Below are 13,809 nucleotides of genomic sequence, written 5' to 3' on the forward strand. Positions count from 1 at the left end.
ATTTAATTATGTTTGAAATTATGAACATTGCTCAACATCATGAAAGTTAAACCTTATTTTCAATAAGCAATCCTGAAAAATATTTGGGGGTGCTTAACTTTTTTACAGGTGTATAGTTCACATAACGTGTAATTAGACGTCTTTGGAATGCAGTGAATTTGTTCCTGAGTTAGCCAGATATTGTAAAGAATCATTCCCTATTTGTTGTTTTTGAACTTTTCTATGAGAGGTGACTTTGCAGAAGTTCTAACGTGTTCATGGCGACATTGATTATTTAGATAAGAAATACCAAAGAGATGACCAAGTGACGTGGGAGACAAATACACTCCAGGGAAGTTGGCACTATTTGATACCTACATAGTCGCTGATTTCCAGAGGATATAGGCATTTTTTTCTGGCATATATTTTTCAGTACCGAGAGTGAAGTGCGAAAGTCTTTCGTCTCGTATTTGTTTTAACTAAGTTGTATTTGTTTGTCCTGCGTCTTATACAAATAACTAAACTTTTGTTACTTTAAAACTTGTGACATATGCCTTTGTACAGTTCAGTCAGTATTATACCCGCTCTTCACTTTACTTTCATATATCCATCAAGTTCATTTAGATTGTACTGATTCCTATCAGAATTTCACCCAAATTTAACAACTTGCTGTTTATTACTATAATCAATAACAGAGTTAGAAATAATTTTTGTTTCTTAATAGCAGCATAATGGTTTCTTCCTTCGCCTCTATTGGTTTGTTCGTTCTCTCTTACATCTTCCAATCTTCACTTTCCTCTCCTTTCTTTTTGTGTAACTCCTGTCTTTTATATTCCTTTCTAAAACTCATATCGAACCGGCCCATTTCTTTCTAACATTGAACCTATTTCCAGTTTATCGGATTATAAAGTTTCATAATCATAAGAGATATTGTAGTCTACAAACCTGCTGAACTTAGAAAGGAGGGTCGCTATACCCGTTCACTCCAATTATTTTCTGATGACTTAGAGTTCTGTAATCCCTTAGAGACTGACCAAAGGCTGGCCGATTTCTCATTCTCTCAACTTCAACTAATGTTCCTTACTCCTAACTTCATAAAGTATAATCCATACTTGGTCGAACCATTAGGTAGAGCAGGCACTATCTTTATCTGTAGGAAATCAGTGTACCTGAGAATAGTATATGAAAGCCTAGCTCATCGCAATTAACATTTGACTTTTGCATTCCCTTTTAGCTATTTTTTTAAGATTAAATACGTAAAACCTGAAATTATGAGGAGTGTTATTGGGATAACAGAACGCTATCAGTTGATTTACCTTCTTTAAAGTAGGTGGTGAAAGTTTCTAATGGAAAATGTGGTTAACTCTGAAAATTAATTACAATTGAACAATTTTGGAAGACAGCGAGCTTTTCAGTGAAAATATTTTCTCGAAAAAGAAAACTGACGTTTGTGAGTAGCAAAATAAATTCCATTTATCCAAATGAAAAACTATATACCTTAAAAGTGTATAAATAATTTGTTCAAACTAAAAGTTACTCAGGATTGTAATAAATCGCAGGTTATTAAGACTGAGTACTTCTTTATAATGGACGTAAGATTAATACCCTAACATTATACTTTCTTAACTATTTATTTTCTATTTAAAGATTTGAAAAACTTGCATGATTGTTCTATCACACTGTCTTATAGTTAGGCTAGGTTTGGTATTTCCAACGTCAGTTTTTTTCTTTGTTCGTAAGCTTAAAATAATATGAAAACAAACAGTGTAGTCTCAAACCTTGAATTTTTAACTTACTAAACATTTTAGAACGTTCACAATCCTGTCTATAAATATATTTGAATGTTGTTTCTCTTAATCTTCAGAATAAATATCAAGATAAAGTGATGTATAATTCATGTGAGAAACAGACGTTTGTAGAGATGCTAATCAAAATGTGTTATTATCTCGATAAGAATTATCCTAAAAGAAAGCGTTAACATTTTAAGCTAATTAAAAAGCTTCTTTGAGATTCTAAGAAGGTTTTTAATGTTGATTGGATTGCTTAAACCTCTTATGCCGTTTGAAAAACTTACAAATATTAACATTGTTCAACATTATTTGGTTTTACACATAGTCCTTTACTCACCACTAATAAAGTAAAACACTTCAGTATTTGTATACAATATGACATATATTCACAATTAATATCCGTTATTATTCAGTAGCCTAACTGGTTATTTATTGGAGTAACGAATCAAATAATAGCTTAGGCCTTTATGTCAACATCAACTAAATTTTTCAACATTGTTGATGGAAAGAGCCAACATTATTGATATTGATAATATTCTTGTTTTTAACACTCTGGAAGGCGTAATTTAAATTAATTTCATATAATGTATAATTCTGGGTTTTAAGAGATTGCTCAGAGATTGTGCGATTACTGGTGAACATATCTACCTCTACAACACATTTATTGTTATTTTTTCATCTATTACGGCATGAAGTGTACATTTTATATCTAGTAATTACAAAAGAGAATCTTAATACTTAATGATTGGTCTTCCATAAAGAGCATCTGTGACTAGTAATTTCAAAGAATATGGAGTTTTAACAGTTTATTAAGTCTGTGTTTACCAAGTTATTTGTATTACAAATAACATCACAATATTTAATCCTGATATGAACTTGTTAACTCTCTCTAGATAACGTATATATTCCTTTCGGCAAAAAAAAACAACAACAACAAAAATCTACATATGTCCAAGAAGTAGTTTCGTTTTGAGCTCCAAGTACTTTCCTTATTTGGCTCCGATTATTTTAAATAGAATTCCATTAGATGATTGGTTAACTTCCAGTACTAAGTTATTTGAAATAAAAATGACCAATTATGTATATTCTAATTACTCTATGTTTGGTTTGACATATGGATAATCATTGTGTATAGTTCTTTTTGTATTTTTTGTTTGTTGTTTTCTATAGTTACTTATCCATTATAGCAGTAACTTTATGAATAAACAAAAAATGCATTCAGTAACCAAGCTTTCGATTATAATGCTGTATTCTCAATTGATCAGAAATGCACATCATGTCCTTCAATATTATTAAGCAATCTGTAATAATTGGGAACGTTGGGAAATTATTCAACACAGATTGCTTCCACAGGAAGGCAAACCGTTAATCCGTGCGTTGCGCCAAATAAAAAAAAAGTACACTGAAGATATAACAAAATCAGTTTTATAGCGTTCCTAAAACCTGCAGTTCACAAATATGGCTTCTTAACTATCTAGAAACAGTGACAAACCTAAAATTTTGTTTTTATTTAAAAGTTGCCGTTCATAATAAAGACATATTATGAAGAAAGAGTTAAAAATGTTTGCTATATTTTTTTGTCTATTTTAGTTTTAGAACAAAGTCACATTAATCTATCAGCTATGTACACCGCGGAGAATTGAACCTCGGATTTTAGCTTTGTAAATGTGTAGAATTATCGCTGTCTGATATTAAGACCTACGTCACGTAAACGAATCCATAGTTTTCTCTATCTAGTGACACACATATGTTAAGTTATTCCTCTAAACAGTTGTGATGACCCTGTCTCAGCCATAAAAACTGGATGTTCAGCCATTTGGAAGTTAAGTGTTTTTTTTTTATGTTTATTAGAGGAATCGTACTGTTGCCGGGGTTACTGCATGGACTTGCTGAGAAAGCTGGGGAACGACCTAAACTTTACGTACGATCTTTACCAAGTGGAAGATGGCCAATACGGCAGTTTTGAATATGTAAGAAATAGTCTTATACTTGTCGTTCTTTGACTTTAAATCTATATCCATCAATTTTTGAGAACTGGGTTGTAAAGTGTGTTTAAAATAAATCTTTAAACTATGAAAAAGGTTATTAGGAAATAGCTTCAGTCGAAAAAGCAGTTGTTCTTATTCACAACATTATATATTTATTTGGTATTCATTTCCTAAACATCTATACAGTGTGGTCAGTAAATTATTGCAGCTTCATACTTTTCTAGTTCGTGTATGTCATGAATTCGGTATTATATTCATCATTAGAACACAACAGCATAAATCAAAACCAACTGCTGGTCAGGTACTAAAATTTTTCGTTGTTGTATCTTTTGTTTTAGCAAACGTAAAGTAAATGATACCAGAGCGTTCATTTCATAAGTCATTGTTTAAACCTTATTAATTAGTTTGTTCAAGAAACAGTTGAAGTGTCGTTTTGCATGCTGCATAGGAACAATGGAATGTTAGGATTTGTTTGTTGTAGACTTAAGTATACTATTGTTTGATCCTTGTGACGATTTTTATTCAGATTTGTGTTGTAGTTTATTCATCAGCTTATTACTAAAACTCCCTACCAGAAAGAACGAAAAAACATGAAGCATAAAGAATGCTATTAAACCAGTGAAAGGATAATGGACAGAAATGATAACTATAAAATAAAGAACCAAACTTTATGGTACTTAAATCAATTAAGTGGAATACTTAACTTGTGGATAATCGGCTGACTTGAGTATCACAGATTTGAGTTGTTTATAGTTAAACACAAGGATACACAATGAGCTATCTGCGCTGTGCCTACCACAGATATCGGAACTCGGTTTTGAGCGTTATAAGTCCTCAGAGTTGCCACTGTGCCATTGGGGGGGGGGGGGTCTACAAAATGTGGGTCAAATATATCAGTTGAAAGATTGTATAGCTTAATATTTCAAAAAATAACAAATAACTAGTTAATAACTATCTACGCTTGATCGGAACCTATGACTTCTCATAAGGTAAAATACCACTCTTGGCATTCCATGCAAATATATGGTATTTTCAACTTGAATGGCACCTTGTGCGCGACACGCGATGTAAGAGGCCAGATATACCCATTCCTAATTAAAATTGCTACTGTTAACTGAACACCGGGATTGACTTTCATAGTTATAACGCCCAAAGAATTTAAAATTTAGTGACTTTGTCAATTAAATGATATAGTGACTCAATCAATTAAATAACCAAATAAACCTCGAAAATTACGCACGTGGAACGTCGCAACTAGTCAGGTAATTAACTTTATATTTTTGTAAATTTTTGCTGTTTTTCTTATTTAATATATATGTTTCGCAATGCACACGGTATGCTAATTATTAAAGTATGCTCAGTTTGCCTATGTATATATATGAAAAGCGTTATACTTGTCTCATTCAAAGCACGATCAATCTGCCTGTGTAGATATGAAAAATGTTATACTTAGCTCAGTGGATTTGGATTAGGCTGTATTCCAAGTTTTAATAAGTAGGCTCGAATTTAACCATTGCGTCAACTTTATGCGTTAATTCCAATATTTGGAAATCATTTTGCCAGAATATGTAAAATAGAATATATAATAAAACTTTATCAAGGAGAAGCTATCTTCCTATTTGTGGCAAAATGCTAAAAGAAAAAATGTTGTGTTAAGAACAGTTTTGCCAGTACAGAGACATAAAACTTATATAAAATATTATTTCAGTTGTGTTTTGTTATTTGTTTTTTGGAAAAGCTGCTAAACATTATTACTTATCACAGTGCACTGTTTCATTAAGTTTCGAACAAATCAATCTTTCTGACCTTAGGTGAATGGCTCTAAGAAGAAATTTTGGACGGGGATGATGGGAGATTTGGTGTACGAAAAGGCAGACATGATTGTCGCCCCACTCACAATCAACCCTGAAAGATCCCAGGTTATTGAGTTTACTAAACCTTTCAAATACCAGGGAGTCACGATACTGGAAAAAAAGGTAGATAAAATAAAAAAAAAAATATATATTAATAGCGCTAATTTTAATGATGCTTAAAATGAATTATACAAGGTCGTTTTTAGGTGTAATGTTTAAAGTGTTAACAATTACCTGTAAATGTTAAACAAACCTTTGAACAAAGAAGCACTTTTCACTATGAATTACAGCTAAACATTTGCAGTTTAGTAATCACTTACAAAACAAAATTATATTGATAATTCTTATATTACATATGGCAAGGATGAACACTAGAGTGAACAAAATGTTACATAGACTACTGGTGAACGTTATAAACATGTTATAGTTAGTACTGATGAGCATAAGGTGTTGTTCGCTTATGATAAAAATTATGTGGTATTTGCTATATATGGTGATGATGATCATTATATTGTATATGCTAAGGCGATTATTACGCTATGTGTGGTAGTAGAGATCATTGTTATGTATGGTAATTGTGCTTATTCTTATGCATGGCAATTATTGTTATTTTTATGAGTGGTAATTGTGCTTATTGTTACGAGTGGTAATTGTGCTTATTGTTATGAGTGATAATTGTACTTATTGTTATGAGTGATAATTGTGCTTATTGTTATGAGTGGTAATTGTGTTTATTGTTATGTATGGCAAATAATACTATTGTTAGGAGTGGTAATTGTATTTATTGTTATGTATAGCAAATATTACTATTGGTATGAATAGTAATTGGGATTACTATTATATAGGCTATTTGCAAATAATGTGTTTATAACTTAATATTGAAAAACACTAACATGTTTAACATAGCAATTTTCATCATATAAATATCCACTTCTCCACCAAGAAAATATCATTACATACAAACTGTTTCCTTTTCGAAGCAACCAAAAAGTTCCACCCTTGCCTCTTTCCTTCAACCTTTTGAGCAGACGCTCTGGATATTGGTGATGGTTTCCGTCCACGTTGTTGCACTAGCGTTGTATCTTTTAGACAGGTTTAGTCCATTTGGACGCTACAAACTTCCGAATAGTGATGCAACGGAGGAAGATGCTTTAAACCTTTCCAGCGCCATCTGGTTTGCATGGGGAGTATTACTAAACAGTGGGATTGGAGAAGGTAATTAATCACTCGTTCATGAAAAGTTTTACAAACTTAATATCTGTTATATTAACTGTAAAAATTTTATAAAACACAAAATTAGTTACCTAAGAAAAATTTAATATTTTCTATAAAGTATTTCAGTTCAACTAATTCCAGTTCCTTAGTATTTACTAAAGTATCATTTTATCTAATTTATATTTTATGAAATTTCTTTATAACAGAATATAATGTTTCTGTTTGATATTTTCTGTAAATAGTATCGCACCTGACTAAACTTATAAGATTACGAATGTCTTATTAGAATATAAAATCATTAATAGGTAATAAATTTATCTATACTTACTATTAAAGGGTGAACCTACAAAATGTTAGTAAATTAAAATTCAGCTTTTAATACTAAGTACCGTGAAAAGATCTACAAATACGCGAAATAAATCAGTGATTTCTGAAGTAACTTGGCATCAATTTGAGAAGATTCACCAAGATAGTAAGTTTGTTTGTTTATTTGTTTTTGGAATTTCGCGCAAAGCTACACGAGGGCTATCTGCGCTAGCCGTCCCTAATTTAGCAGTGTAAGACTAGAGGGAAGGCAGCTAGTCATCACCACCCACCGCCAACTCTTGGGCTACTCTTTTACCAACGAATAGTGGGATTGATCATCATATTATAACGCCCCCACGGCTGAAAGGGCGAGCATGTTTGGTGGGATGCGGATTCGAACCCGCGACCCTCAGATTGTGAGTCGAGCGCCTTATCCACCTGGCCATGCCGGGCACGTTGCTATTGTTAGATCTGTTTGACATAGATGTGTCTTATCTGTTCTAGGTACTCCTCGCAGCTTCAGTGCCAGGGTACTAGGGATGGTGTGGGCAGGTTTTGCTATGATTGTTGTTGCTTCCTATACTGCCAATCTTGCAGCATTTCTTGTTTTAGATCGTCCGGAAACGTCGCTAAGTGGAATAAACGACGCACGGGTAAATATACTTTTGATTTTCAAGAAAAATAACTGCAGTATCAGTAGTGAAATACGCCATTATATTTTTCTCCTTTTTTTGTAATTTCATATACAGTTTTCGTCAGCCAATGTACATAGAACATTAGTGAAATCATTAAGTTTGACCATTTAAGCCATTGAAAGACACTAGTACTGATTATTGTTGCTAGCCAATACAGAACAAAACTTTTTTCAGTTTTCATTAATTTATCAATTAGTACAGTTTTAGACAGCAAATTCAATACACTGGTTTTTATTACACTATAGTTGAATATAATTCAGAGAATTCCTTATAATTCCAGCAGAAGTTTGCCCGTGAAATTGCTTATACGTATTCCCGCATAAAAAGTAAAAGCTCGAAATTAATATTTTAACGTTTTATTCCTATAAAACATTTATTAAATTAAAGCACCAAAATTTCTATAGTTATATTATCACAGTAAACTTAATTAGATTATTTACAAAATTGCCGCCAACAAATTGTTTTGACATTAAAAAGAAAGAGTTGATAACTAAAATAAGCAGCCTTCTCTTGATGTTCATTTTTTACAGCTTCGTAATCCTTTGGAGAATTTTACTTATGCCACAGTAAAGGGAAGTGCGGTTGATATGTACTTTCGACGACAGGTGGAACTTTCAAACATGTATCGAACAATGGAAGGCAAGAACTATGACACAGCAGAAGAAGCTATCACTGCAGTTAAATCTGGGTAAATTTCTACTTTATACGTTGTAAATTCTCTTTGTAATTGTTTTGTTTTACTGATAAATCATAAACCATAGTAAGTAAGACATATATATCTAGGCATTCTGAATCGAAAGTTTTGAAATTTACTTTTAGACTTAGACCCGTATAAGATACTGAAAGATTCTAATCTATGATTTGAGAAATCTTAACAAATGCGATTAGTTACGTTAATTATACTCCTGATAGATTTACCAATATATATTTTCTTATTATTCAACAACGTTTCAGTTAATTCCACACAATAAAAGAGCTATGCATCACCTACCACCTAAGGAGAGTTTATGAATTAGGAACCCAACTCATAGTATAATAATATAATCAGTCACTAGAAATTTTATAATTTACTTTCTATCATTTTTTTATGGAATTTCATCTCCTCTAGTTCAACTTATTAACGTAATTTTTTGACATAAGAAAGGGTGTACTAGACTTAACATATAATATATTATTTTTATATTCACTATTAACGTTAAGTCTCGTCTTATTTGATTATATTATTAAGTATACTTGTTTATTCATATATTATTTGTTGGTGAGCGTATATTTTAAACTTAACTTTATGTATATTATTTTAATTTATGTGCATTATCCTTTATGTTTTAATGTGATCTAATTATGCTTAAAACTGCTGTTTAAATTCGTTTATTAAACATTTTGTAATGTTAGTACAAAATAAATTTAGTGATGTTAAAAATTATACCATCAGAATGTTTTTGGAGTCATGTAACACTCTATATCTTTACTATGATTAATATCGTAGTTTCCGTATAACTGTGAGATTTCTACTTGGTTTTTAGCTATCTTAACAGTTATGTTTTAACCGAGTATTATCAAAAAAAAAATTCTTTCAGATATCAAAGTGTTAGATTTTCTCAAAATTATAGGTTAACTAAGCCACGAGCTAGGATTAATCTAATCATAGGATCAATTGTTAAATAAATGCCATATCGATGTTTATACAGGGAACTAAACGCTTTCATCTGGGATTCTTCTCGACTGGAGTATGAAGCTGCTCAAGACTGCGATCTAGTGACAGCAAGGGAACAGTTTGGCCGCTCAGGCTACGGAATAGGTTTGCAGAAGAACAGTTTCTGGGCTGATCGGGTTACTTTAGCATTGCTGGAAATGCATGAAAGTAAGAAAACAATTCTGCGTTTAATATCTTGACAAGTGGTGAAAACGAGCAAAAGTAAGCATGCTGGGATATTAATTAAAGTGATTATTTTGTTGGACACTGCTGCTTTATGTCTTTACATAATACATAAAGATGTCACCAAAACGTTTGTTCTATAACACTCAACATACCACGTTTAATTTAAATTCCTATTAATATTTGTAAATTTATTTTTACAAAGCTTAAATACGTGTATTACTCGCAGAAAATTTGTAGACTAATAACACTAAACGTAACATATTAAAGCTAAAATAATCTGTATTCTACATCCTCAAGTCACAAGAGTGTTTGGAAGTAGATATTTTTTGCAAGAATGTGATAAGAAAAAGACAAACACTTGAAACATAGAGGAGTAAACGCAAGCAATACTACAAATATGTTGCCAAGTTCTCCCCAGTGGCACAGCAGTAAGTCTGAGGACTTATACCGCTAGAAATCGAGTTTCAATATCTATGGTGGGCACAGCACAGATTGATAGATGGTGGATACAGTACAGATAGATAGATGGTGGACACAGCACAGATAGATAAATGGTGGACACAGCACAGATAGATAAATGGTGGGCACAGCACAGATAGATAGATGGTGGACACAGCACAGATAGATAGATGGTGGGCACAGCACAGATAGATAGATGATGGATACAGCACAGATAGATAGATGGTGGACACAGCACAGATTAGATAGATGGTGGACACAGCACAGATAGATAGATGATGGATACAGCACAGATAGATAGATGGTGGACACAGCACAGATAGATAGATGGTGGATACAGCACAGATAGATAGCTGGTGGACACAGCACAGATAGCCCGTTGTATAGCTTTGTACTTAACTACAAAAAAACAAATGCTGCTAATTTTAACGTATTATTTAGGAACGTTTTATTTTCGAAAAGGATGATAGGTTTCAAATTGACATTTGTGCCAAATTACCAAAAAATCCAAACGCATTCTTCTTGATAAGTCTACTTCAAATCTGATTTCCATTACATAAAGTCATTGTACTTCTATCACGTGACATTAATAGAATAAATATATATTTTATAAGAATTCCACCTAACTATTTTCAGTGGTGGAAAATGGATTTATTAATATGTTTTATGTGCCATTGAGATTATTAAATAAAGTAAAATTATAGTAAGAAAATCTATCTAGGACTAGTTTTTCAGTACTTGAGTAATTCTGATTTTCCTTTCATTGATCTTAACATCTTAAACTACGTTTTACTTCGAAGTTTTTGTTTGAGATAAATAATTGTAAGGTAGTTAATTGGGATATTTTCTTAAGGTGGACACATGGAAAACCTAGACAATAAGTGGATTTTATCTGGAGGCGATAAATGTGATAACAAGAATGAGAAGTTTCCTGCTACACTTGGGTTAAAAAACATGGCTGGTAAGAAAGATGCCTATTTTTTTATTAGGTATGTATAAGTGAGCCTGGTAAGACCTAGTGGTTAGGGTGCTCGATTCGCAATCTTCGAGTCGGTGGTTAGAATCCCATCATTGAACATGCTGGCACTTTCAGCCGTAAGGAAGTTATAATGTGACAGTCAATCCAACTATTCGATTAGAGTAGTTCAAGAGTTGGAAGTGGTGGTGTTAACTATCTGCCTTCCAGCTTCTAAATTAGGAACAGGTAGCGCAGACAATCCTCGAATAACTTTGTGTAAAATCCAACAAAACAAACAAACTTAAGTTGCTTATTAAAACTAGATACAACAACACGCAATAAACTTTAATTACTGTTAATTTAAAGGTTACTCTTTTCGTGGTTAACTTTAAAAGTAGTATTCGAATATTCAATTAATAATGTTTAAAAACAAATCTAAATATCCCCTCTTTCAAACTTGGTTACTGTTTTATGTTGCAATAAACATTTATTAGATATCTGTGTTCTTCAATGCTCTTGTCTTCTAGTTTAACTGTTGAAAATAAAGACACAATTGTGTGGTTATGAAAATGACTGAGTTCCCATCTTAGATTATACTCCAACATCGATATAAGTCTCATGAAAGAAAATGTGTCAGAATTCTGTACATACCATTTTTAATGTATATTATTATCTCCCATAGGAGTGTTTATTTTAGTTGGAGCAGGAATTGTTGGTGGAGTAGGCCTGATCATCATTGAAATTATCTATAAAAAGCACCAAACTCGTAAACAACGCAGAATGGAGCTTGCTCGCCATGCTGCTGACAAATGGAGAGGAACAGTAGAGGTAAAATTACGCTAATATATTCTTGAGAAAAATGTTTTGAAAGAGAAAATAACTGAAATAAATTATTGGAGGAAACATGTCCACAAGAAAACTATAACAACCCCCTATAAATTACCCCTCGATAGAGTGGCATAAGCAGTTGAATACTGGTTAAGACAGTGATGGAAGGACATTGAAGGTAAGTTACTGGTTGGCTACCTGTAACAGAAAGACACGAGAGTAAGTTACTTTTTTGATAGTTGTAACAAAGGCATTCAAGGTAACAGGTTGGGTCATGTAACAGGAGATTATAACAGCTATGCTATTGGTTGTGTGTCTGTAAATACCTGTAACAATAAATATAGATTATTGATAGGTTCGTTGTAGTAGAAGGATGTAAAAGACATGTGTAATTTAAAAGGCATAACAGAAATATTTATAACATAAGGTTTTCAGAGGTATAGGTTAGCATATGCTATAACATAAGAACATTAGAGATAAGTTACTGATAATATACTTTTAACATCAAGACATGGAAACTTTTCAGCGCAAGGACATTTGGGGTAACTTACTCGTAACATAAGGACATTGATGTAAGTTAGTTTTTACTGCCAGTGTACTGTCGGAAAGGAGAACGATGGATACAATATTGTTATTTAGAAAACATAATTAGCAGTGGGTACGTTTTCAAGCAAAGTGTTTGAAGAAGCTGGAGCCTGTGAAGTAGAAACTGCCTTCATACTTAATTATTTAACTGGTATTTACTTAGTATAAGCTATACGAAAAAAGGGGGAGTTTTTCGTTTACTTTCGTTCCTTTCGCTGTCATATTTCGATATGTTCCATACAGATACGAACCAACGCCTCGTAGAAGCCTAACACGGAAACACAATACAGATTAAGACGTGACATGTTTTTAAGCGTTCTTTTTTTAAACACCTGTTTACTCAACAAGATTTATATCTTAAAATACCACGTCTTCAAATAATCTGCTCTTAGCCGTACTACGAAAACTCCTCCACTTATTTCGACTGTGTTTACATTATGGCCACCAACCTAAAGGTTTGGTATTCAAATATGTCATATGTCAACATATATATAATGAAATTTTTTCAGTTTTGAGTACTATGTACAGAAGAAGATGGACTTCTCTAAGTACGTTGTTTGTCTAAACATGTTAATCTTTAGCAAGTAAAAAAAAAATATTCTCAAAAAAAATCGATCCCTGGGTTTTTGTTATTTTATATAATTAACTACGTTAGTGTTCACTAGTGAAACCTTTTAACTGTACTGTACATACATAAAGATATATGATCCTTTTGTGTCTATAAGTAATAGCTAGGTAATACAACAGAAAAATTCAATATGTGATTGCTCTTTTTAGAGAAAACGGTTGAAGCTGTTGTATTTAATAGTAATAAAGTTAGCCAACTTCTTTGAACTACAGAACCTGGATATAAAAATACATACACAGGGACGCAGCCAATCTCGCTGTATAACGTGTAAGCGAAACGTCACATGACACACGCAAACGAACTAGTTGTGTCTTAGTAAAATCAGCGATTATTTTATGTAAGATTTAGCTAAAACATGTTTCTTCATTTGTTTGATTATATATCTAAATTTTCGGAGTTGACTTACGAGTAGTACTCCTTCACTTCCTAAGACAATAGTGCATGGTGAAAGTTCGTGTCCTTGTTAAATACCACATGGTTGTAATGAAACTTGAAAGTTATTGGCTTGTCGTGTCTCTGTTATATACCATGAAGATATAATGAAAGTTATTTGACTGTCGTGTTCTTGTTAAATACCACATGGTTGTAATGAAACTTGAAAGTTATTGGCTTGTCATGTCTCTGTTATATACCACATGGTTGTAAT

The 13,809-nt window shown here is 32.4% G+C and overlaps 1 protein-coding gene across 1 annotated transcript in view; it reads left to right on the forward strand.

The window, feature by feature from the left end:
• The window catches only part of LOC106457255 (glutamate [NMDA] receptor subunit 1-like), a gene marked incomplete at its 3' end in the record, with an annotated part of 66,701 nt that extends 54,751 nt beyond the window's left edge, over window positions 1-11,950 (forward strand). Inside the window, exons 9-16 of the mRNA XM_022383102.1 lie at window positions 3,621-3,739; window positions 5,569-5,733; window positions 6,591-6,825; window positions 7,636-7,784; window positions 8,357-8,514; window positions 9,515-9,687; window positions 11,018-11,125; window positions 11,805-11,950. Coding sequence (XP_022238810.1) covers window positions 3,621-3,739; window positions 5,569-5,733; window positions 6,591-6,825; window positions 7,636-7,784; window positions 8,357-8,514; window positions 9,515-9,687; window positions 11,018-11,125; window positions 11,805-11,950 — 1,253 coding nt within the window. The remainder of the gene's footprint in view (window positions 1-3,620; window positions 3,740-5,568; window positions 5,734-6,590; window positions 6,826-7,635; window positions 7,785-8,356; window positions 8,515-9,514; window positions 9,688-11,017; window positions 11,126-11,804) is intronic.
• Between the last annotated feature and the right edge of the window lie 1,859 nt (window positions 11,951-13,809).

Source organism: Limulus polyphemus, unplaced genomic scaffold (genome assembly GCF_000517525.1).
Source record: "Limulus polyphemus unplaced genomic scaffold, Limulus_polyphemus-2.1.2 Scaffold308, whole genome shotgun sequence".
In the NCBI taxonomy this organism is placed as follows: Eukaryota; Metazoa; Arthropoda; class Merostomata; order Xiphosura; family Limulidae; genus Limulus; species Limulus polyphemus.